Raw genomic sequence first — 27,601 nt, 5'->3', positions numbered from 1 at the left:
TTCGTCCATTGTGATACCACAGGAACAGGAGAAGGAAGATACCTTTTAGTTCCTACCGTTGAACCATCCAGATCGCTTTAAAAAGCCTAATAACTTTCGAATGTTCACATAAGCTAAATCAGACAAGTTCTCAAAGAAAGTGGAACTCCTTCTGGCTGCTAGTGTGCGACACACACACAGCAGATGTTCTATGGCGTTTCTGACAACCTTCAGTCTGTCAGCATGTTTTCCGATCAGACAGTAACCTGTCATGACGGACACAATGACTGAGATGTCTGTTCTAGCCAGTGACAGCAAAGCAGTAGACCTCTTCAAGTGTAGATTAGGTCACATAATTTTGGAATGCTCACATCCCCACTTTGTGACCATCTATCATTCGTTGCACTTCGGTTCAATCCTGAAGACTTAGCTTCATGTCACTAGAGGCATACCCACAGATTCCAGTTCCCTTAAAACGTGGAATGTAGTTCCCAGTCTTGCACGCTCTGGGCGCCAGATAGTCCGCCTCCTTCTGTAGTAAATGCAAATTTTGCCCATGAACATTCCACTAAGGATGAACATTCCACTCACATATCAATGAGTGCAGTCCGATTCAAGTTTAAGCTCAATGATAGGGGACCTCCATTTTATAGCCGAGTCCGAACGGCGTGTCGCAGTGCGACACATCTTTGGAGATAAGTTTTACATGGCATAGTACCTCACAAATGTTGCCAGCTTTAGGAGGGAAAAACCACCGTGGAAAATTTTTTCTAGTGGTCTTGCCAGGATTCGAACCCAGGCGTTCAGCGTCATAGGCGGATATGCTAACCTCTGCGCTACGGTGGCCTCCCACCTTCTGTAGTAACGCCGAAAATATTCCATCAGGTCGGGGTGACATAAATGGTTAGAAGCTTCTCAATGCTTTCTTTTCCATAAATTCTGTAGTTATAAGCCTTCGATCAAACTCTGTTACATTCGTGCTACTTGCTTGCAACTCGTGTTTTGACCGATTCAGAGAAATAGTCAAGGCAAAAGGTGGTCATATCGAGCAAAAGTGAAAGATTCTGAAATTTAGATACTTCTACACATTTTTGGCATTGGAATCAATAAACAATATTTTCGTTTGAATGAACATAGTAACACTTTGTGTCAGCTACCATGTTCATGTAGCCGTCATTTCAAGTTGAACCGATATTCCAGTGTGAACTTGGTCCACTCTGTGCTGTACCACAATACCTGATAGAGCCGATTGAAACTACAATATCCCTTGTTCCAGACTAGACGATCATCTGGGCTCGAAAAGGTAACCTGATCACTGTAGAGTGAATCAAGCCGAGATTCTTGGAGTTAAAGATGTGGTGGAGTGGCTAAGATATAATGTCATAACTACGATTGCCATGAATAGTATCTTTTCAGACAGCTAGGCAGCCATTAAATCCCTGGGCAACGTATTTCTGAACTCAAAAACTGCCCTCGACGGTAGCAGATCAACAATGAGATGGCTGAACAGTTCAAAATTCAACTGTTCTGGGTGTCGGGCCTCTGAAATTGCCCAGGAGGCTGTAGAGCAGACGGGCTTGCAAGTAACGATATATCCTATATTACCCTGTCTTCGATAGTTGTATATTCATCCACTTTTTGTCACTCAAAAACTCCACCGTTGTATCTTGTCTCATCCAAATCAAACAAAAACCCCATATAACGTTGACCTCTTTGGTCAATTTACAAACACAACACACCAGATGAGGAGAAATAGGAAATGAAAAACACATAACTCCTGTGTCCTCAGTGGCCGACACACCATGCATGAGTTGCACGAAGAGTGAATGCTGTCGCGCTTTGTTTCCACATTTTCAATGGTTGCTTTCCGCTGGCAAACTTTTTTGTGAGAACCTTGCAGCAAAACAAAAGCGTAAAGGCTTAGTCGGTTTTATTACAAAACCCGCAATGCAACACATCTAACACTTCCCCCAAAACGTCCGAGTAGCAGGCCAGAGCGCCTGCTAGCATCCATAAAGTGCTTGCCACTGAAATAGAGGCAAGCAAAGTAAAAACTGAAAGAGCTCAGCCATACACTTGTTGTCCATGGGTAGCCCTACTATTGGATTGCTGGCACTTATGGTGCAGGCTCACTCGACTCACCAGTAAAGCAAGTGTGCTGGGAGTCTACGCCGATGGATGGGTTGGTATGTGTGTGCGTGTGTGTTACATGCAGCACATGTTAACACACAAACAAATGTATGAAAGAGACTGCAGCTTTTGCTAAATTATGCATCCGAGTGAAAGTAACACAAGCAATCATCCGTCCATCTATCCATCCAGCAAACCAGCCAGCCAGCCAGCCATTCATCCAGCTTTTCGTCGAGTAAACAAATAACCCAAAGAAGCGTCAAAGCAGTAGGTTTGTCTGTCTATTCAACCATGCATTCATCTCTCCGTCTGTCTGTCTGTCTGTCGGGCGATCTGTCAGCATAGCCATTCGTCCATTCAGCCGTCTATCCTGTAGTCATAACCGGCTACTAGCTCTCACACACCATTCATGTATTTTCAGCGTTCATCCTCTTCTGAAGTTGGCTGGAGATGTGTTATAAAAACGAAAAACTCCCACCAAATAAAAATTCAAAGAACAGTGGCTCAAAGCACACTGAAATTAGCTTAAAATTAACAATTATATCCCAATGGATACACAATAAAGTATTTGGCGCTCTTAAACTTACATATTTTTATGACCCTTTACATATACAAATTCCACGGAAGATGTAAGGTCTCCAATATTTGACAGATACTCCTATAGTGCATTTATATAATTCCAAAAAAAAATAAAAATTTCCCCTTAACATTCCTTTAGGGAAAAGGGACAAACTTCTCACACATCAATGAGTGCTGTCCGATTCCAGTTTAAGCTCAATGTGAAGGGACCTTCTTTTTATTGCCGAGTCCGAATGGCGTGCCCCAGTGCGACAACTCTTTGGAGAGAAATTTGTACATGGCATAGTACCTCACAAATGTTGCCAGCACTAAGAGGAGATAACCACCCCTGACATTTTTTGATGATGTTCTCGCCAGGATTCAAACTCAAACGTTTAGCATCATCGGCGGACATGCTTGCCTCTGCGCTACGGTGGCCTCCTACACTCATCGAAATTTGTTAAAGAAAATAACCACAACACGGCTTTGTTAAGGGGAGGTCGACTTTGACCAACCTATTAGAACTGACGTGTCATGCATATGATGGTTTTGTAAACAGATTTCAAACATGTAATTTATACTGATTTGAGTGATGCATGATATATTACTGTTTAAACTTGGCACGATGGGTTTCCCATCTGTTCTTTTGAATTGCATAGCTTCATATTTACAAGTCCGTACACAGGAAGTTTACTTTAATAATATTCTTTCCAAGGATATAGCTGTTTATTCTATTGCTCTACAGGGCAGCCATTAAGGTCCATTACCGATCGTTCTTTTCTTGAATAATCTCCCATCAGTTACTCAGTCTTCAAGGATTTTAATGTTTGCAGATGAAGTGAAGCTGTTTTGTAATTTGTATTCTCCAGATCGGTCACTGTGCTTGCAGAGCGATCTGCACTCGCGATCTGGTTGACTGGTGCAGTGTTAATGGCATGGCGCTTAATCTAATCTAAAGAAGTCGAGAAGTTATCTCTTTTGAGAGTCAGACCTATTCCAGGTGACTATTATATAGGTTCTTATAAATTGGATAACGTAGATTCCTTTACTGATCTTGGTGTTATTTTGAATGGTAGATTACGTTTTAATTTGCACATTGACTAGTGCATCAATAGGGCAAAGTCGTTGTTGGGTTTTATAAAACGATGGTCCAAGGAGTTTGATGATCCTTGTGTGACCAAGAGTTTGTTTACAAGCTTAGTCCGACCTACATTGGTATACGGTTGAGTGGTTTGAAACCTATTCTACAAGTGCTACTCACATAGAATTGCATCAGTCCAGGTACAATTTCTTCTCTTTCCGCTTAAGGGCTTACCATGAAACTTATTGATTTACCAACGCTCAAAAAAAGGCGCGTGATAAAATTTAATATTCCTCTCCAAAATACTCGGCATTACATACCTCTTAGACTACCTTTAGTGAGATATATTATGAATTAAACAATCCGCTTCGATTTTTGTGTGGTGTATATAACTAATTGTATAGTAGTATGTCCTTCACCGATCCTATTAATGTAATAAAGAATTCTATCTATTCTATTCTATCTATTCTATCTGTAGTTTGCTGTAGAAATTGTTAGAGAATGCTGTTCATATTTATTGTTCTTTCATTGTTGTGTCATATCTATGTTGCTTTAGATATTGATCTAACTATAGTGTTTAACTGGCTGTGAAATTTCTGTAGCCAATATTACCCTTACTCTCTAATCACCCTCCATAGTTCGGACTATGGGGTGTACGCATCGCTACGTAATGGGAAGTGTTACGTTAAACTGTGTCATGCAGGTCAAGCTCTTGCATTTTGGGTAAAAAAAAAGTTTGATATCATCTTACGGTACGCTCACCATTCACAGTTACGTTACGATTCGCACGCATCATCATTGAAAAAGTACGGTCCAATGATGCCACCAGCACATAAACCGCACCAAACTGTAACATTTTCTGGATGCATTGATTGCTCTTGCAATGCTTCTGACTGATCCTCACTCCAAAATCGACAATTCTGCTTATTGAGCCAAAAATTAGCTTCGTTCCTGAATGGAAGAAGCGCTATGAACTTTCTTTCCAGAGCACGTATTTAGATAATAAAATTCAATAATTTGCAAGCGTTGTTCGTTTGTAAGACGATTCATGGTTAAATTATAGACCAAATTCAAGATGTTTGATAGTGTTGCCAAAAAGATAATAGCTAAAAAATCATCATTTATTTTATCTAACAGAATCTGCTGTTTCAGCTACAACCATAAAATATTGAAAACTACTGAGCAGGCGGAATGTGGTTGCTACGAAAGCAACCACATTTTGTTCTGCATTGGCAGCGTACACCGAAACTAATCTTATATATAAAAAACAATTTGTGTTTATTTGTTTGTTTGTTTGTGTGTTCTTCATAGTCTCAGAAACGGCTGAACCGATTTTCTTGAAATTTCCGCTGATGGTGATAATGATCCCGTGGTAAAAATAGGGTACTACATTTTTTTATATGTGAAGGGGGTCCGCTTCCCCTTACCCTTATTTTCAGAAATGCCAGATCTCGGAGATGTGTGGTGCGATTTAAGCGAAATTTTGTGTGCTCTCTTATAGCACATGGATACATTTGGTATTAAAATTTCGGATGGGGTACCTAGGGGGGCGCCCCACTCCAAAAATTTATATATATTTATATATACCAATCACGACAATATGGGTCTCAAATGAAAGGTATTTAAAATTAGAAAACGTATCTGATATCTAATTGTAGGATCAAGTGTTTGGGGGACCACCCCAACCCCCAAAACAACCCCCTAAATCGGACATATTTACCGACCACGGTAATATGGGACTCAAATGAAAGCTATTTGAGAGTAAAATACGAATCTGATATCCAAATTTGGGGCAAAGGTTCTGGGGCTCCACTCCTTCCACAAAACACCCCCCAAACCAGACTTATTTACTGACCATGGCAATATGGGGCTTAAATAAAAGGTATTTGAGTGCAGAATACGAACGGTCCAGGGAACGTTCCACCACCATAACAACCCCCAAGTAGGACGTATTTGCTCACCAAGACAATTTGGATCTTAAAGACAGTGAAGCTCGATATTCATAGTTTTTAGGGCCCATAACCCAAACCGCATATATCTGCTGGATTTTTCAATAAGTGATTTAAGTGAATGGTATTGGAGATTAGAAAACGAATTTGATATCCAATTTTGAAGCCAATGGTAATATGGTATTTTCAGGGCTTAGTGTTTAGAGGACCACCCCACTACCCAAAACACCCCTAAATCAGGCATATTTACCGACCATCTCAATGTGGGGCTTAAATGAAAGGCATTGAGGGGAAGGGCAAGAATTGATACCCACTTTCGGGACCAATTTTCTGGCGGTCTACCCCTTTCCCAAAATACCCCACAAGCAGCAATTTTTTACTGGCCATCGCAATATGGGGCTCATATAAAGGTATTTGAGAGTAGAATACGAATTTGATATCCAAATGTAGGACCATGTATTTTAGGCATCAACCCTTCCCCAAAACACCTCCCAAAGGGTAAAAATTTTTCGACTATGCCAAATGTGTCTCAAATGAAAGGTATTTGAGATTAGAAAACGAATTTGATAACCAATTTTGGCGCCATGTGTTTGAGGGACGCTTCATCCTATAAACTCCCCTCAAAACCAATGGCAATATGGGGTTTAAATTAATGGTATTTGAGAGATGAGCACGATGCTGATATTTTTTCAGGGCCAAGTGTCTGAGGGACCACCTCACCCTCGAAAACACCCCTAAATCAGACATCATGAGAATATCGGACTGAAATTAGGTATTTTAAGAATGGAATACACCTTACATCCCAACTTAAAAATCATATGGGATTCAGTAAAGATCATATGGGATTCAGATAAAGGCACTTATATTGTTAAACTGTTAGTCAAGCGATATACTATTTTCGTAGCATGGTATTTCCCTAAAAGCAACGTATTTCTCTAAAAGCTCTTAAATTGTCGAAAGTAAATATTTCAAGGAAAATTTGGTTTCATATTAAATAAAAGAAGGCACAGCGGAGCGGGCCCCGCCCAACTACTATATAATACCGGTACCTTTTTTTATACCCACCACCTCGAAATATTGATCTGCGACCCGTCTGGATATTTTGAGTCGATATGTCTGTCGAAATAACGATAATGGTCGAACACATAAAGCTTGCAGCTTGACATCTTTCACAGATACATCTTACGCTTACATCAAGCGTTGGGGATTGCAAATAGGCCATATCGGTTCAGATTTCGATATAGCTCCAATATAAACAGATTTCCCGATTTGACATATTTAGCCCATGGATGTCGCAATTGTTATCCGATTGGATTGAAAATTTCATATAGTGTTCTGTTATGACGTCCAATAACAGTGCCAAGAACGGCTGAAATTTATCTATAACCCGATATGGCTCGAAACCGATCTCTCAATATCACGTCTGGAAGCCACAATTTCTGCCCGATTTGGCTGTTCTGTTACGACTTCCTACAACTGTACCAAGTACGGTCCAAATTGGTCTTTGATCTGATGTAGCTCCAATATAAACCTTGTTCGGTTCCTAGAAGCTTTAATTTTTGCCGGGTTTGGCAGAAATTTTGTACGTAGAGTAAAATTATGCCTTTCAGCTAATTTTATTTTGTATCAATTTTACGCAGAATCCATGGTAGTGGGTGGAAGCCAGCGTACCGCAAAGCTTAGCATGTCCAATTACGACGATGAGTGCCTGTATTCGAATCCTGGCGAGAACATCAGCAAATTTTTTTTAGCAGTGGTTATCCCATCCTAATACTGGCTATATTTGTGAGGTACTTTACCATGCAATAACTTTGCACTACGGCACGCGGTTCGGACTCAGCTATTAAAAGAACAGCACACCCGCCTAGCAAACCATTTACAATATCGATTTAGGCTTTGGCGTAAGATTTTATTTTTTAAACTTTTTAAACACGAGCCGCTGCTCATATTCTGCGTTGGGAAAATGAAAAGGATTCTCTCAAAATTAAAAGTTAATTTCGGCAACGTGGCGTTGGGTCTTTTGAAAGCATCCAAATGTTGATGCAACATATGTAGTACGTCATGTATATGTATCATGATGAAGCATAGCATGCAGTTCCATTCACATGGGCTTTGTGACTTGTTTTTTTTTTTTTTTGGTTTTTGTTTGGAGCCACTGCAACTTTTCGACCATGCCAAAGGGCTTTAGCGAAACGGCATTTTTAATTTTAAATTCTTTTCAAAGTTATTCCAATGTAGTTATACAACAACTACAAAGTGCGAAATTTTGGGTCAATTGTGGAACAATTCTTAATAGGCATACTAAAGTTTATGAAACACTTCACGAAATGATGTTGAATAAAAAACGACTGAAACTGTTGACATTATATCTTGCTTTAGTGCCATCTGTGATATAGCGTTAGGAAATTATTACATTTTAACAAACAGTTTTAATTATCAAACTTGACCTATATAACCTAGGCCTTCTCCTATAGCTGAACATAACGATTTTAATATTGATAAGTCAGCTACCCAATGCCAATAATTGGCTCGATTTGATAAGCCGAGTATTCGAGGAGACTGCTTTTAAAATTTGTATGTGCCTTGACTATTAGTTCGACTACAGACTGCCACTGTTCTCCTTATGCTACCAAACTCTATCTGCACCCGGATTAGTCTCAGCTAAAACGAATATGAAATCGAAGGATTGGCTTAAACAGGAGCAAAGGGTTCGTGAAGTCGCTTCTTATGGAAGCTATACCTAATTAATGCCTCTACATTGAAGAATCGGTTCATATCGAGGATATAAAAATTGTTGAACCCTCTAAGGCCGACCCGGATTGTAAATTGAAGTTTTTCTCATTTTCACTGAACTTTATGATATGGAAAATGGTGTTCACCCAGGCAATATTATGAACTCTTTTATGTTTTTAAATGAGAAATTCGCTTGACGCTCAAATTCTTTTGCTCATATAGTTATCACATACAAGTCTCACCTATGTTCCTTTCTCAATGTCTTTCAGGGTCGTGAGGAGCAGGCACGCCTGGAGATGAAACATCGCAAGGAAGAGGACGACCTCTATCGCAAATTTGCTCGCAAACGCGAAGAAGAAGATCGCAAAATCCAATCGGAATTCCAAACTGAATGGGAGCGTGAGCTACAAAGGTTAACGCACAAATTTGAAAAGGAATTAACCACATCGCGACGCAATCGGGAAGAGCAGAACATTCTAACCTTGCGGCTGGAACAACAAAAGGAAGACCTTGAGAAGAATATGACGCTGCGCCGTAGTAAAAAGAAAGAAAGCATTACGCGTAAAATGCTCGAACACGAGCGTTTTGAGACAGCTGCTCTAGTCGATCGCCAGTCAAGTGAAATGTTGGAACTGATCAGTGCCCGGCGTTCCGAGTACATGATGAACGAGAGCATATTCCTGGACGATGAGTTCAGCGAGGGCACCACACCCATTGAATATCCCAATCTGCCGCCACAGCCTGCCCCGCCAGCCGTTAGCAAATTCCAAATCTACACCGATCCCATAGAGTTTGAGGATGTTGACCGCATAGCCATATCGGTGGCCCAGGAGGACCAAAAGACCTTCACCGATCTGGTGAGGCAGCTGGTAGGTCGTTGCACCACAGACATAGAAAAAGCCCGAACGATATTCCGTTGGATCACAGTGAAAAATCTCAACAATATGCACTTTGACGATGATCTTAGGGGCGACACGCCCATGGGTCTTTTGCGTGGCATTAAATTCGGTACAGAGAGCTACCATGTACTGTTCAAACGCTTGTGCAGCTACGCTGGACTTCATTGTGTGGTCATTAAAGGCTATTCAAAGAGTGCCGGCTATCAGCCGGGTGTTAAATTTCAGGATTCACGTTTCCGCAATTCCTGGAACGCCGTCTTTGTGGCAGGAGCTTGGCGTTTTGTGCAATGCAATTGGGGTGCTAGGCATTTGGTGAACGCTAAGGAAGCTCCCAAAACGGGAAGGGGCAAAAACGATAGTTTGAGGTGAGCCACTCAAGCGAGGGAAACTGGCAATAAGGTTCGAATGATTTTCCATTCTGTTTCAGATACGAATATGATGACCACTATTTCCTGACGGATCCCCGAGAATTTATTTACGAATTCTTCCCCTTGCAAGAGGAGTGGCAGTTGCTGAAGCGTCCCATTACCTTAAGGGAATTTGAGAATTTACCCTTTGTGCGTTCGCTATTCTTCCGATATGGTCTACACTTTGCCGATGAGGGCTATGGAGCTGTGGTGTTTACAGACGATACAGGTAACCAATATGGCTAGATATTCTATTCCAAAAGGAGGTATTTAAGTCTTTGCTCTGTAGGTGCCGCTACTGTACGCATTGCCATGCCCACGGACATGCAAAGCTGTCTGATATTCCACTACAATCTGAAATTTTATGACAGCGATGAAGACTCCTATGATGCTGTCTCCCTCAAGCGTTTCGTCATGCAATCAGTCATTGGCAATATTGTGGCTTTCCGAGTGCACGCCCCTTGCTCAGGAGCTTTCCTCTTGGACATATTTGCCAATGCAGTGACGCCGCAGGAGTACCTAACCGGTGAGCCCATGAAGTTCAAGTCTGTGTGTAAATTCAAGGTGAGTTATAAAGATTTGCAAATTAGCCTTGCCTGTGAGCCATAATTTTTTAAACGCCAACACGCCAACATTTCCAGATTTGTTGCGAGGAATTGCAAACTGTAATGGTACCCCTGCCCGATTGCGCTAGCGGTGAATGGGGTCCCACTAAAGCCACCCGCCTGTTTGGTCTGATACCCATAACACATCAGGTATGCTGTTAAAATGTTTTTCTTAGACTATTTTATCTTAAAGGGGTTTTCCTATTCAGGATCCTTTGATTTTTGCTGGCCGCAGTCTGGATCTGCAGTTCCGTATGTCCCGACCATTAACGGATTTCATGGCTACACTACACAAAAATGGTATAGAGGAGAAGAAACTTTCGAAATATGTGACACACAGTATTCTGGATGATATTGTGACGTTTATTATAAAGTGAGTGCCGTGTTCGCTTTATCACACACCAATGGTCTGTTTGTCGATCTCGAATTCAAACTTTCATTTAATTCAACTCAGCGAAAGTGAATACCAATAATCCATGTAGACGAATTTGGATTTGAGAGATTTGTCTGAATTTCTTTTTCGACATCGGCAAACAGACTGTTGATCTTCAAATGTCCTAAGAGTAACATGTAAATCTTTCAAATTTATTTCCTATTTCATTTGCAGCTTCCCCGAAGAAGGACAATACGGTTTGGATATCTATACACGTGAACTGGGAGCGCCCCCACATCACAGCAGTCATCACAATAACTCATCATCAACCACGGAAAAGCATCTGTTGACACATTGTTGTAAATATTTAATTAACTCATCGAAACGTAACTAAAACGTTCTACAACCCGTCCAGAGATCCTGTTCAGATATCCGCATATCTACATATCTATTAGCATGTATAAATGAACGATTGCGTGTGTTTATCCCCGTGGATTAAATCCATATCGAGATAAAAGGAGAGATTTAATGTTGAATTTTAAATTGAATACAATGCTCATGTTCATGTGTGTGGATTGATATTTTTTACGATTTCGCGGTGTGCAGACGTATGGGTCATTCCACTATTGGAAGAGAGCAATGTGTTATTAACTGGTCGCTAGACCGAAATTTTTTGAGCAAATGAGCTGTCCAATTCTATAGTTAGGTGTTTTGAAAAGATGAAAACATATTTTTTTAGTGAATATAAATTCAATCATAAAGTTGTATTCTTGAAATGTGGTAACTTGATGGCTGAAAAATTCTATATGCTTCAAATTTAGCGCACATGGATACTCGAAATCTACCCCAAGCAAATATGACCAAAAAGGAAATGAAAAAATTCAGTTAGTATCTCAATACTATATTGGGGGTAGGATTTCATTTCACAAACCCATATCCCAACATCAACATCTAAATAGACCCCAAATTATGAATAATCACCCAAAATGATTTGTTTTTGTTCACTATAATTCCATTCATGATTTTTCAAGAAATTAAAGGTAAATTATAACTAAAATTAAATTATATTAAGACAAGTTGTAAAAGACACAAAGCTTCGCCGGCGAAAGCTACTTTAAAAAATCGCCTAATTTTGTAAAATAAATTTTAAATCTTTTATCACAGGCGGAAAAACGCCACAGATGTAAACTATATTCACAAATTTTTCTTTTTTTAATATTTTTGGGACTTAAAATACCATAAAGTGCCACAACCAACAAATATTTTCAAATCTTACGTTTTTATACCCAGGTTTTTGTACCCAATACCGAATGATGGGGGTATATTCATTTTGTCATTCCGTTTGCAACACATCGAAATATCCATTTCCGAGCCTATATGTTAGGTTAGGTTAGAGTGACAGTCCTTTACAGACTCACTTACACAATTTTACGTCCATTGTGATACCACAGTAGCGACAGACCAAGGCTTCTGGCGGGAATCGAACCCACGACCCCCCGCACTGGTAATCCAAGCACGCTACCAACTCTGCTACCGGGGCGCTGTTCCGAGCCTATAAAGTATATATATTCTTGATCGTTGTAATAATCTAAGACGATCTCGCCGTGTCCGTCCGTCGGACCATCTGTCCGTCTCTCTGTTGAAATCACGTTACAGTCTTTAAAAATAGAGATATTGAGCCGAAACTTTGCCCAGATTCTTTTTTTTTTCTCCATAGTCAGGCTATGTTCGAAGAAGGGCTATATCGGAGTGCTAGAAGGAATTCTTTCGGGGCAACCAAGGAGTGATGCAGATTAATCGGCACCAGAGGCTAACCTCTACGCTCGAATCATGTTTCGAATTTGGGAGTTAGATTTACCAAAACCAAAATCCAAGTCCACACAGATATTCTCAGATAAGATTCCGAGTCTTCGTCGATGGATGCGTTGATGTTCACTATCTGCACAGGGATTTGTGAAAGAACTTTTCAGCTTTCAGTAAATAGCCAAATGTTCTGCAGCGCCAGCAGCATGAGCACCACCCCTCCTACAGAGAGGAGCTTAAGGGCAAGTCCTCTCATGTTGCAGACTCGTTCTTCAGTTGGGTCCCTCTATGTGTGGTCTGACTCACGTTCTTCACCTGAATTGTGGACAATTCAAGGGAGTGAGCTGTCACCGTTCTAAACAAGAAATCAGATGGGACCCTCAAAATGACTTGTTCAGAATGGACGTTGTAAGATCACGTCAGTGGCCTCAATATTGCTGGTAAACTTACAATAATCGCAACTTTAGATATAGGATACATTCAGTGTCGGATCGCTTATTTTTGTTAAATTTTGCAAAAAAAAATAACTTTTCCGATAGTATCAATAGGAAATATATCCATCGATATTCAGACAAATAATAAAATATCGAAATTGGAGGCCACCATAGTGCAGAGGTTAGCATGTCCACCTTTGACGCTGAATGCCTGGGTTCGAACCCTGGTGAGAACATCAGAGAAAAAAATTTTCAACGGTGGTTATCCTCGCCTAATGATGGCAATATTGGTGAAGTACTTTGCCATGTAAAAACTTCTCTCCAAAGAGATATCTCACTGCGACACGCCGCTCGGACTCGGCTATAAAAAGGAAGCCCCTTATCATTGAGCTTAGACTTGAGTCGGACAGTACTCATTGATATGTGAGAAGTTTGTTCCTGTTCCTTAGTGAAATGTTCATGGGCAAATTTGCATTGCAATAATACCTCCACAGCACTACGTCTAATATAACTGTTTATGTTTTGGTTCCACGAGAAAAGGGATAAAGAGGTCTACCGCAACATAGCCCCTTCTTTTGGGCTCTAAATTTGCCGCTCTACTGTACGAGGGTTGCCTTTTATATTAAGATCTACACTTTCTTGCATGCGTTTAAACCAATTGTCCAAACACTTTTGCCCCTCTGATTGAGGTATCTCCAAATCATGCATTCTAAAAGCATCAACCGCTTCGTCAGGTGTCGAAAAAACGTTAACCTCTCTTTTTATACCCTCCACCACAGAATGGTTGCGCCTCTAGGGGGCGCAATTTCGTCATTCCGTTTGTAACACCTCGAAATATGCGTCTAAGACCCCATAAAGTATATATATTCTTGATCGTCATGACATTTTAAGTCGATCTAGCAATGTCCGTCTGTCTGTCGAAAGCATTTTCTTTTTCGGAGCATTTCTTTCGCCCATCGACACGAGCCTTTTTTTGAGCAATCGACAAATTGTGTGAGATCCAAAGCGAACAAATTTTTTTGACGATCAAATGTTCATGCAATATTGAGTGTACACTATAATGCCTAAGGTTGTCTTAATCTCACGATAGGTCAAATGGCGATCTTGCATTATCAGTTGGCTCACAGCGTAAATGGTTTTGGGAACAACAACTGATTTTGGACGACATTCACAAAATTCGTCGTGGACTGAACTACGACCTTCGTTGAATTCCATCGATAAACACTGGTCTGTGACGAAGCTCCATCACCAAAAATTGAATTAAGTTCATCGACGCACTGTTGTTGAGTTAATGCACGTCGAAAGTTGTAAAAAATAATTGCACGAAAATGTTCACAATTTAATTCCATTTTTTGGGCGAGATGAATATCTGGAGGCCACCGTAGCGCAGAAGTTAGCTTGTCCGCCTATGACACTAAACGCCTGGGTTCGAATCATGGCGAGACCTTCAGAAAAAAATTTTCACCGGTGGTTTTCCCCTCCTAATACCGGCCACAAATTTTGCCGGTATTAGGAGGTACTATGCCATGTAAAACTTCTCTCCAAATAGGTGTCCTACTCCGATACGCCGTTCGGACTCGGCTATAAAAAGGAGGCCCCTATCATTGAGCTTAAACTTGAATCGGACTGCACTCATTGATACGTGAGAAATTTGCCCCTGCTCCTTAGTGAAATGTTCATGGGCAAAATTTGCATTTGAATATTTTAAGTTACTGCAAACAACGCAAATAGCGCTCGTAGGTCAAAACGTTCTGAGTACGTATAACCTCAAAAAAAGCCAAGCTTACCGATAGAGCTGTCAGCTGACAGATTGCAACAAAAGGGTTTTCCATTCCTGAAATATAAAAGGCCACCGACACAGACTATTAACCGCTTAGTGGTTAATATGATTGTAGCTATCCTTTTAATAACCACCACCGTATTCATTTAGTCATTCCGTTTGCAACACATCGATTTTCCGATAAAAGGTCTAATGCCCATAAAAACTTTATTTTTCATCCGATTTTTCTGAAATTTGAAACAGTGAGTAGTTATGGGTTCCCGACAACTGACCCAAATATGGTTCAGATCGGACTATATTTAGATATAGCTACCATATAGACCGATCTCCCGATAAAATGTCTGCAGACCGTAAAAGCTTTATTTATTACCCGATTTCGCTGAAATTAAAAACAGTGGGTTATTTTAAGCCTCCCGACATCTGACGCAAATATGGTTCAGATCGGGCTATATTTAGATATAGCTGTTATATAGACCGATCTCCCGATAAAGGGTCTGAAGGCCAGAAAAGTTTTATTTATTACCCGATTTCGCTGAAATTTAAAACAGTGGGTTATTTTAAGCCTCCCGATATCTGACCTAAATATGGTTCAGATCGGACTATATTTAGATATAGCTGGCATATATACCGATCTCCCGATAAAGGTTCTGACGACCATAAAAGTTTTATTTATTACCCGATTTCGCTGAAATTTAATACAGTGCGTTATTTTAGGCCTTACGATATCTGACCTAAACATGGTTCATATCGGACTATATTTATATATAACTAGCACATAGACCGATCTCCCGATAAAGGGTCTGAAGGTCATAAAAACTTTATTTATTACCCGATTTCCCTGAAATTTTAAACAGTGAGTAGGTTAAGACCTCCCAACATCCGACCTAAATATGTTTCAGATAGGACTAAATTTAGATATAGCTGCCATATAGACCGATCTGCCGATAAGGGGACTGAAGCCCACAAAAGGTTTATTTATTACCAGATTTTGCCAATTTCTGAGCCTCACGATATCCGACCTTATTATGGTTCAGATCGGTTTATAATTGTATATATCTGACAAACAGACCGATATTTTGTCCTATAAAATTGAACAGTGATATATATATTAGACCACTAAATGTCCGTGCCGAATTTGGTAGCTTAAGTTATCCAATTTTTACTGGATTGTGACGAAATGAGATTTACATATATTCCCGAGGTGGTGGGTATCCAAAGTTCGGCCTGGCCGAACTTAATGCCTTTTTACTTGTTCTATTTCTTATGTAAATAATAGGTATCTATTACGAGGTGCAGATATTCTTATGCAGCGGAAATAACAAAAACGACCTCTGCACTCAACGGTTCAAAGAAGTTGAGTTGATTTGCTTGTGGTAGACCTAAATCGGCCCAATAGATAGTTATAGGGAAATGCCCCAAAAATAGAAAAATAGGCCCCAAAAGGTTGGTATGTTGATGTCCGTAGTCCTAATTGGGGCATATTACCATTGTAGATTTAGGGTGTAACTGCTTGAAGTCAAAATAGATCAAATTTGAGAGCATATACAAAGAGGGAGGCCACCGTAGCGCAGAGGTTAGCATGTCCGCCTATGACGCTGAACGACTGGGTTCGAATTCTGGCGAGACCATCAGAAAAAGTTTTCAGCGGTGGTTTTCCCCTCCTAATGCTGGCAACATTTGGATCAAATTTGAGAGCATTTACAAACAGGGAGGCCACCGTATCGCAGAGGTTAGCAAGTCCGCCCATGACGCTGAACGCCTGGGTTCGAATCCTGGCGAGACCTTCAGAAAAAGTTTTTAGTGGTGGTTTTTCTCTCCTAATGCTGGCAACATTTGTGAGGTACTATGCCATGTAAAACTTCTCTCCAAAGAGAAGTCGCACTGCGGCACGCTGTTTGGACTCGGCTATAAAAAGGAGGCCCCTTATTATTGAGCTTAAAACTTGAATCCGACTACACTCATAGATATGTGAGAAGTTTGACCCAGTTCCTTAGTGGAATGTTCATGGGTAAAATCTACATTTGCATACTACAAACAGGGTGGACTGAAAACCATAAGTGTAAGCAGCTCAGAATCATCTACCAATATTGTAATGCACTTTCTCACAGTCCTTCACTTTAATATTATTCTGTTTAAATAAGCTCGTCTCTCTCTCTCTCTATTTAACCCGCTGTCTCTCGTTTGGATAAAAAATATTTAATTTATTGAAAAAGTCCTAAATTTTACATATTTCCTCCTACCGGCACTTAGGTGGAGACACGATATCAGACATGAACCAGCTAAGGGGAGTTACTTTATAGTTCTTAGAGCGCACAAAAAGCTGATTACTGGCTTAGGTGTATGTCCATAGTAGGCGGATTAATATCTGCACCTTCTTTTCAACCTAACCTACATATTTCCAAAATGCTCCTCATCCCTCCAAAATAAAACTCAAACACCTTAATGCTAGCCTACAATTAGCATTTATTATCCACAAATAAAATCGAAGTTTTATCATTTGTATCCTTTGGCAAAATCAAAAGGAAAGACTCACACACCCTGTCAACCCCTACATGCTCATGAGCCGTGTTCATTTGTAAATGTTTTTTTTACAATATTTTTAAGGATGTTTTTATTGATACAATTGTTATATATTTTATGCACATAGTTTTTAAAATGTTATAACAACTTGCTGCAATTTAATTAAGATCCCATATTTAAATAAATCGCAGAAACCCTCACACATACACCTTTCAATAGCTACAACCACAAATAAACGAATGGTTATTTCCAAATAAAAGGATATCAGAAATTATGCTTATACACAAAATATGATTGTGACTATAGAAAAATATTAAAAAAAAAACCATTAATCGCTTGGTGCTTTAGATGGCGATACAAAATTTGAAAAAAAGGTATATATACAAATCAGCAAATTATAAAAAAAAGAAACAAAATGAAGAAAACATATTACAACCGATTACTAGAAATACAAAAAAATATATACTTAGAAATGCCCAGACCACCCATTATAGCAATAACAAGACAACTGCAACATATCTGCACACTATAAAATTGTTATCGAATGTTATTGTAATAACAACCCAATACTAATATTTATGCTTACACAATGATAGTCTTTGTTTCTTACATTTCCTATTAATACTTTAATGCCTTCAATTCAGTCTATTTTAATATTTTTTAATTGGGTTCGTCCTGTTTATTGTACATACTATCATGGAATTATTGTTTGCTTCAAACTTTGTCATACTTTGTTCAAAGTCTTATTAAAAGCCTCTATAACACTCAATGTAACTTATTAGATTTTTTCTTTTTCTTACTTTTTAAGCTATGCAAATGAAACCCCTTAGTCTTCTATACTGATTTAAGCATGAAAAACGCTTATTTCATTAAAAAGAATTGGTATTTTTTATATCTTAGTCTAAACCTTATACATAAACAATAATACACTCGTTTTACATAGAATATAATTAAACGTTTACATAAATAATATTAATAAATTATTTTTATATTAATAAATAAAAAAGCTTGTTTTTTTTACACGATAAAAATTTCGAATGCGCTCAATGCATGAAAATGTCAAAAATTTTCAATCATAGTGGCTGCCTGCAAATCAACTCAGACAGTTGAAGTCAACCTTAATTTACTGATAGAAACATTGATACCAAACGTATACAGTCGAAGCCGGAGAAGTGAAACGCTAACAAGTAAAAGCGTTCTAAGTTCGGCCGAGCCGAATTTTATATGCTTTGTCGAGTTCTTTGCGCGGCATCTCTTTTTAGGCAAACAAAGAATAATGAATAAGAACTGTTATGCTATTGGCGCTATATCAAGTTGTAGTCCGATTCGGACCATAAATGAATTGAATGCTAAACATTGTAGAAGTCGTACAGTCCATTCGGATAAGAATCGCACCGTTGTACAAAATTTCAGTCAAAGTGGATAATAACTGTGCCCTCTAGAGGCTCAAGAAGTCAAGACCCAAGATCCATTTATATGGCAGCATACTAAGCACAGTTATTTTTTTTAAGTCTATAGATAATAAATACCCTTACAGACTAATAACAATATATTTACAAATGTATTAACCTAAGAATTTAAAAATAATATAATTTTCATTTTCGATTCTCAGATAGATCTATAATATCTTTCAGTTGATTAAATTGATAACATAGGTGCCAAAAGGATCATTATTGGAATAGTTGGTTTTATAATAAGAAATTTTCAAAAGTTCAAAATATCTGGTAGGTCTGATAGGAACGTTAAAGAAAATTCGACTCAAAAGAAAGCAGGAATCTGTTTGACCATGAATTAATTTAGTCAAATACGTAATGTTTAGCATGGTTCTACGACTTTTTATGTAGGAAGCTTTATAAGATTTAATCGGTACTTTCCAAGGTAATGAAGTTCTGTCCCACCCATTTCGACGGAGACAAAATAGTAGAAACTGTTTTTGAAGCGATTCTATCAAATCAGAATGAATATTGTAGTACGGATCCCATACCACTGAACCGTAGTCGAGATTACTTCTAACTAGCGACGTATATAAGTTTTTCGTCACTGAGAAATCGTTAAGTTCTTTACTCCAGCGTTTCATGAAGTCAAAAGCACTACGTCCTTTGTTTACAACCATTGAGATGTGTTGACGGAAGTTTAAGCGTTGATCTAGAAGAAATCCAAGGTCTTTAAAGCTATAGACTACTTCAAGTTGATTGGAACCCAAAAAGTAGCTAGTTTTAAGAGAGGTTATTCTTGAAAATGATATGTGTTTGCATTTGGAAATATTAAGTTCCACAAAGTTCTGGTTGCACCATACGTAAAGAGTATCAAAGTCATACTGAAGATAACACTGTTCATCAGAGTCTCTCGTTGATCTGAAGATCTTTACATCATCTGCATACATCAAAATATTCGAGTGCTTTAAAGTAAAAGGGAGATCGTTTATGAACAAACAAAACAGCACAGGGCCAAGGTGGCTACCCTGTGGAACACCAGAAGAGACAACAATTGATTTGGAAACTGCAGTTCCAAATTTAACTCTTTGAGTACGTCCAGTCAGATATGATCTGATCCACTTTAGTAAAGATGGACTGAAACCAATAAGATATATTTTCCTTAACAGAAGGTTGTGGTTGACTTTATCAAATGCTTTACTAAAATCGGTATATATAGTATCCGTTTAGTAGCGTTCCCTAAAGCCATCGTTGACCAAACTAGTAAATTCTATAATATTTGTTATCGTCCATTTCGATTTCCGGAACCCATGTTGGTAGAGAGACAATATAGAAGAGACTTGATGTGAAATAGTGTTAGTCAGAATTTTCTCTAATAGCTTCGGAATAGCATTCAAAATTGGAATGCCTCTGTAATTAGATACCTCATTGTGATTTCCGGCTTTTAATAACGGTCTTATATAAGATTGCTTCCACAATTCCGGCAGATATCCATGCTTTAATGAACTGTTGAAAAGTGTACAAAGGGGATACGAAAGTTCGAGAGCGCAATGCTTTAAAATGTTCGATGGAATTCCATCTGGACCGGGATTAAAAGTTATCTTCAGGGACCTTAAATTTTCAAGTACTACGTTTTCGCCAATCCCAGACACGTCTATAAAAGCTGAATTGTTGTTTGTGTATGGATATGTTCCACATAAATCATAATAATTATCTGAGTAGGTATTGCTAATCATAACAAAACACCTCATGCAAAATTTAAGCCAAAGCGCCCTCTAAAGCTCAAGAAGTCTAGACCCAAGATCGGTTTATATGGGTGCTATAACAGCTTATGAACCGATTTGAACCATACATAGCACAGTTTTTGGAAGTGATACCAAAACAATCGGAAGGGAATTGCGCCCTCTAGAGGCTCAACAAGTCAAGACCCAAAACCGGTTTATATGGCAGCTATATCAAAGCATGGACCGATTTGGCCATTTACAATCCCAACCGACCTATAATAATAAAAAGTATTTGTGCAAAATTTCAAGCGCCTAGTTTTACTCCTTCGAAAGTTGGCGTTCTTTCGACAGACAGACACAGGACGGACATGGCTAGATCGACTAGAATGTCATGACGATCAAGAATATATGTACTTAATGGGTTCTTAGACGCATATTTCGAGGTGTTACAAACAGAATGACGAAATTAGTATACCCCCATCTTATGGTGAAGGGTATAAAAATATATCAATTTGGTTTCACTTATCCGTGGACTTAAGTTTAGCGTAGTTCGGATAAGTGAAATTAGATTCCAGTTAAGCGATACATAAGTTTTGATTCACCTGTCAATCCTTTAAGTTCGAATTTGATATTTCTGCCAAAAATTAAAAAATGTAGCTTTCTTTCCAATTTTCCATACAAATTACTCTTTTAACGACCAATCGTTTAAGTGAGAATTTTGTTTAACAAATATTTTTAAAGAAATCACGATTTTCATCAAGATTTTTTAGTTGCTTAACTAATATTTTTAAAGAAATCATGATTTTCATCAAGATTTTTTATTTGCCAGCCTCACCAAATAAAAATCAAATTATAAGTTATCCGACAGTTGTCAAACAAAGACACATACTGATTTTTTTTTGTGTAGACTGAGTATTATACTTAAGAGCCAATTTTGTGGCAGAATAGCGATTCGGATGATGTTCTTTTTTGACTGTTAGACAGATTAAAGATAAGTGCGATTTTCACTTTGCTGCCATATGTAGGTTAGGTTAGGTTGAAAAGAGGGTGCAGATATTAATCCACCCCATGCCACTTTGGACATACACCTAAGCCAGTCATCGTCTTGTAGTGCTCTATAAATACAAAAAAAAGTAACCTCGAAATTTTAATTTAGGAATTCCGTGCTACTTACACAATCCTTAATTGTTTTCCATGCCACTCCCCTAAGTTGGTTCATGTCTGGTATCATGTCCCCACCTAAGTACCGGTGTCTGTTAGACGCGAAAGCCGGACAATGACATAGGAAATGCCCATAGGATTTTTACCACCCTACCGACTGTGTCGCTGTTCCACAGTGTTACATGCAAGTTCATCGACCATACCCTTAGCTCGGAAGGCTTCGGGTTAACCAAGTTTATCGACGGCAGTTTCTGGCCTTCACCGCCAAATCGTCTGCCCTTTCATTCCCCCTTACTCCGCTATGGCCCGGCACCCAAACGATGCGGATTTGCCATCCTCAGAAAGGGCGTTAATCTCCTTCTTAAACTGCAAAACTGTTCGTGACCATACGTCCTGGTTGTTATTGAGAACCCAGGGACAGATCTCAGTCCCTGGGTTCTCAATGTAGACCCCCAGGCCCACTCTGTCCCCTAGCTTTGATCCATCCGTGTAACATGATCTTCCAGACGGCAATACTAGGGTTCCCTCAATGCAAGACTGTGCCGCTGGCAGCAATGCCACGCACTCGACCTCAAGTGTTGTCTCAGGTTTCCTATCGTCGCCTCGATTATACCGCGATGGTATGAGCTGCTCCCATCCTCAATTCAATCTCCCGTCGCCTTAAGTCTCATAGCCGCAGTGGCTGCCTCACACTTAATCTGTATGTCAATGGGTCGGATATCTAAAATAGTCTCCAGTGCCCTAGTGGGCGTAGTGATCATCGCTCTGCCTATGCCAAGACAACAAGTTCTCTGAACCTGTTGTATGGTCCTTATGTTGTACTTTTTCTCCATCGCAGTTCACCAAACTACTGAGTCGTAAGTAAGTATTGGTCTAATCACGCTTCTGTAGAGCCAGTGGACTATCCTCGAATTCAGACCCCATTTCGAGCCTACGGCCCGTCTACATAGTGCTCAACATCTATGAGCCTTCTCAGTACGCTCCTGAATGTAATACTTCCAATTAAGTTTCCTATCCAATATCACTCCTAAATGTTTGACCTTGTCAGATATCGAAATCATTTTATTGGTGCGTGTAATTGGCCCACCTTCGTCTTCTTCGTGAACAGGCTAATTTCAGACTTCTTCCGTAATTATAAACCTTCGGTCGACATCATTATTCCAAGGTTCCGGTTTCTCCGTGCGTCCCGTCCTATCCTGTGGAAAATGGGTTTTCATAAGAAGCCTCAACATGTCCTCCGTTGTCTCTGCTCTCACTCCCATGTCCTCTACTAAAGTTTCAGTTTGTACATGGGTTTTTGAGAAACTTTTTTATATTGGCGACGTCATTAACGCTACCGACCTGGTCACAGAAAATCTTCAAGGAAGCACGTTTTGGCGTTCTGGTAATGTTATTGTATTCCTTGAGCCGTGCGTAAAACACGTCCCAATAAACTTCCGCTTTTTTACAACGTGCTCTGCGGACCCCTTTCCCAATATTGCGAATCTCCCGGTCATCCAGGTTTTTCTTGGGCTGATTTCCTTTTATGAAGAGGATAACTATCTTCGAAAGACGCCACTAGTGCAGTCGTAATCCTTTTGACATTTTCGTCAATGTATTCTATGGTTGGACAATCTAAATTCTCATGTCCAAGTCTTCTTCTGAGTAGTCGTCCGAATTTTGTCCAGTTGGTTTTCAACTTATTCCGGAAGCTTATTGGATTCGGCACTGACCAACCTAATCCTATTAACAAAGGTAGCGGTATTACCAATATTAAGCGTTATTAGGTCGTTAGTATAAAAGAATTCTGCCAGGGTTTGGCCCCGCTTAATAGTGTTGGTACTACCCCACGAAATGTGGTGAGAGTTCACACCGCATTCTATTAGTACCTCATTTCCTGTCTATATATTTCTTACCTCACCAACCGTTGCTACTCCGACGTGGGTGGCTGTGCCGGCGAGTCGAAAGGCAAATAAGGTGATGCCAGGTATGCTCCACCGTCTCAATGTCTCATCACTGTAGTTGATAACTCTGGGGAAAAATAAATAAATTAAATTTTTATGACAAATAACTCAGTTCCTCAGTTCCTCGGTTCCGCGTCGTCCATGGCACCTGAATTAAGGCAATATGAATCTTGCCCTTGCTGATTTTCTCCATCAGAGAGTGAGTAGCTGCCTCGCTCCGGTGGAGGTTTATCTGGATTACCTCAATTATTGGTCCTCAATTAGTTGGGCTTCTTGGGAGTGGGTGATGGTCACATCTTTGCTCCCTTTTCTTTAGGCTTCATTGAGTTTCCTGTCACTGCACTGCCCGATGTTTTTATATTAGGATCTTTGCATATCCTATTCTTCTGAAACTTGAGAAATTCGGTAATGGTTCCATCGTCAGGTCCCTGTTCGTTAGGCTGTATTGAGTTTACCGTCCCTGCACTGACTGATGTTCAAATATTGCGATCTTTGACTAGTCTAGAAGACCACCATAGCGCAGAGGTTAGCATGTCCGCCTATGACGCTGAACGCCTGGGTTCGAATCCTGGCGAGACCATCAGAAAAAATTTTCAGCGATGGTTTCCCCTCCTAATGCTGGAAACATTTGTGAGGTACTATGCCATGTAAAACTTCTCTCCAAAGAGGTGTCGTACTGCGGCACGCCGCTCGGACTCGGCTATAAAAGGCCTCCTTATCGTTGAGCTTATACTTGAATCAGACAGCACTCATTGATATGTGAGAAGTTTGCCTCTGTTCTTCAGTGGAATGTTCATGGGCAAAATTTGCAATTTGCATTTGCTTATACTAGTCTTCCAAATCGTGAGTAAATGGGATTCTTGGGAGTAGGCTCGATGTGCGTTACGCGGCATTGAGTTATCTGTAACTACACTGCCTGATGTTTTAGCATTATCCATCCGTCTTCCTTACTTCGAGAAAGTCGTTGATGGTTCCGTCGTCGGGTCACTGTTCGTTTGGGTGTTTTCCTTCATTGCTTATCTTAGTCTTCCCACTATTAAGAGTCGGTGAAAATCGGCCCCTGTCCGTTAGGCGTTATTGAGTGTCCCGCTACTGCACCGCCTGATGGCTCAATGTGAGGATATTTGGCTATCTTTGTCTTCCCAATCTTGAAAAGACGGCCATGGCCCCGTATTACACCATGCCTTCAGTCTTATCCAAACTTATCACGGAGACTTGATCACTGCCCACCACAAGGAGAGTTCCTTCCTCCTTCTCCTTCCCGTGGAATACCTCCCTTCTTCTTCTCCACCACCAAATCTTGATTTTACGTGTTTAAGACTTCCATCATGCGTTGAAGATCGTTGCTTCTTTGCACACCCCCTGGGGCTTTGCGGTGTGGATACTTCCAACGAACTTTTTAACGGTATCAATACATTCTGCTGACGCAAAGCGCAGCGTTAAGATGTCCCCCCCTATACTCGCAAATCACAAATTGTATGGGTGAACTTCCTTCAGAGTTCAACACATGTTCGAAAATCCGTTCGTTTACCAGAAGCTCCACTTAAGACCGATGATCTGATGCACAGCCGATATCGATGACTACATAAGTCATCTCATCTCTGTTGTACGTCCTTGTCACTCTGGCGTAAGAGAGCGGCTCCTTACCATTCTCCTTACCACTTCTGTGATGGCTGTGTCCTCCTTTTGGATGTCACAGTCCCCCATGAAGACTCATTGGCCGTGCGCGCTTCCTTCGTTCCTGTTCCGACTTTGTCTCCCTCCGCAGGACACGGTTTGGAGTTTCCATTACGGGAGGGTTGGCTAGGTCCTCCCAGAATACTTGAAAGCGAGGAGCTCTTTTTCAATATTTTAACAGTGTTATGGTCTTCGGGAGATTTGGTTCTTTTCCCACCTTCCGTAGATGTGCCTGGAATGTCAGTTCTATCCCTTCCAGCATCGTGATTGCGCTGCCGGTACATACTCCCCTGTCTCCTTCGACGTGCCCCGGATTGCTTTCTCGGGCTTCTTGGGAGCTTAGCAAAGCCCTCTCAACTTCTGCCTAACTGATTCAGATCCTTTCACCTGAGGAGTATTATAACATTGCATGAAATGCAAACGGTTGGAATCTAGGATACCCACCAGCACGGATATACAGGGTAGCTGACACAAAGTGCTACCGAGTTCACATCATATTTCGAGTCATTCGTGATAGAATTCAGGGGTAATGAGTGATTGCGTTATATTTGGCTTGAAAATCATAACCGACATTTGTTGGCGAACTCAAACACCTCAAGGCGATCAAAGTGTTTGTTTATATATATTATTATAACGATACTGGCAGCAAACGCCATGGTGATCGTTCAAAAAAAGTCTCCAACAACACCTGAAATGATTCGGTGAGTGAAGGCTCGGATTAAACCGATCAAATTCACACCGTAGTGACAATAAAATGGTTAGGATCTGAAAATATTCTGTGAAAGAATGCAACATATATTGAAAAACGAGTCCAATGTAAAGCCTTACAAGTTCCGAAAGACACACGATCGTACATCAACGCAAAAAAAGTTAGATGCGAGCAAAGGAGTTGCTGCACTTGCACGATCGTGATGCATTTCCAAACATCATGTTCTCTGACGAGAAAAATTTTGTGTACGCTAACATTTCGATCATAGACGATGGACATACCAACAAGACACAATATCTTCACATAGAGCATGCGAAAATAAAAGACTTTGACTGTACTTTAATTGGCTAAGCCAGAATATTTGTTCCACTAGCCGAACGTAGAATGGCGTTCCAAGCGCCACGATCTTCTACGCTCATTCTAAAATCTCTGACACCAAGTTTCGAGGTGTCTTCCACAACTTGATCTTTCCATCGGGCTTTTGCTCTTCCCGGTTTGCGTGTACCACCGTGTTTGCCTTCAAAAGACTTCTTTGCTGGAGCTTCTTCATCCATTCTGACAACATGACCTAGCCAATGCAGCCGTTGTATTGTGATGCGTGTAACTATGCTATCGTCGTCATACAGCTCATACAGCTCGTGGTTCATACGTCGCCTATATTCTCCATTATCGCAAACTGGTCCATATATTTTACGAAGAATCTTTCTTTAAAATACTCCAAGCACTGCCTCATATGCTTTCACAAGTACCCATGCTTCAGAACCATATAACATCACGGGTACTATCAGTGTCTTGTATAGTGTAATCTTCGTCTCTCGAGAGATGGCCTTGTTTCTAAACTGCTGACCTAGTCCAAAGTAGCATCTGTTTGCCAGTATTATTCTTCGCTTTATCTCAAAACTGGTGTCATTCGTTTCGGTTACGGCGGTGCCGAGGTAGATAAAGTTGCTGACTATCTCAAAGATGTGGTTCCCAACTTTCTCCATTTTCTTTATCTGATCAGTTGTACAAGGTGTTTTGTGAGTTGAAACCATCCATTTCATCTTATATCCATTTACTGCCAGACCCATTTTCACTTACTCTCTCTCTTTCGATTCTCTCAAAGGCAGCAGTTACTACTTCCGGCGACCGATCTGTGATGACTATGTCGTCGGCATAGGCAAGTAACATGTGTTTTCCTGTGATTAGTGTGCCATATCTTTTCACCTCTGCATCTCGTATAATCTTATCCAGCAGGATATTAAAGAGATCACACGATAGGCTGTCTCCTTGTCTGAAACCTCGTTTGGTATTAAATGGTTCGGAGAGATTATTTCCTATTCTTATTGAGGAACGCGTATCAGCAAGTGTCATCCTGCAGAGTCTTATTAATTTTGCAGGGATACCAAACTCAGACATGCTTGAAATACCTTTGAACGTAAAGGAGTATCGAAGGCGGCTTTATAGTCAACAAAGAGATGATAGGTGTTGATTTGTTCTTCTCGGTTCTTTTCCAGGATTTGGCGCAGTTTGAATATCTGGTACAGGGTGGATTTACCAGGTCTAAAGCCACATTGATAGGGCCCAATAACCTCATTGACTTTAGGTTTTAATCTTTAACACAGTACGCTCGAGAGTATCTTGTATGCGATGGGGAGGAGACTTATCCCTCTGTAGTTGGCACATTCCGTCTGGTCTCTTTTCTTTCTTTCTCTTTTCCAATC

General features: G+C 40.1%; 1 protein-coding gene across 1 annotated transcript in view; it reads left to right on the top strand.

Annotated features, from left to right (window-relative positions):
* The window catches only part of LOC106081066 (hillarin), a 146,835-nt gene extending 129,273 nt beyond the window's left edge, over positions 1 to 17,562 (top strand). Inside the window, exons 6-11 of the mRNA XM_013242778.2 lie at positions 8,700 to 9,694; positions 9,757 to 9,965; positions 10,026 to 10,300; positions 10,378 to 10,491; positions 10,551 to 10,714; positions 10,949 to 17,562. Coding sequence (XP_013098232.1) covers positions 8,700 to 9,694; positions 9,757 to 9,965; positions 10,026 to 10,300; positions 10,378 to 10,491; positions 10,551 to 10,714; positions 10,949 to 11,108 — 1,917 coding nt within the window. The 3' untranslated portion in view covers positions 11,109 to 17,562. The remainder of the gene's footprint in view (positions 1 to 8,699; positions 9,695 to 9,756; positions 9,966 to 10,025; positions 10,301 to 10,377; positions 10,492 to 10,550; positions 10,715 to 10,948) is intronic.
* Positions 17,563 to 27,601: the final 10,039 nt, after the last annotated feature.

This window comes from Stomoxys calcitrans, chromosome 5 (genome assembly GCF_963082655.1).
Source record: "Stomoxys calcitrans chromosome 5, idStoCalc2.1, whole genome shotgun sequence".
In the NCBI taxonomy this organism is placed as follows: domain Eukaryota; kingdom Metazoa; phylum Arthropoda; class Insecta; order Diptera; family Muscidae; genus Stomoxys; species Stomoxys calcitrans.
The sequence above is the reverse complement of the archived record's forward strand: the minus strand, read 5'-3'. Positions and strand labels throughout refer to the sequence as shown.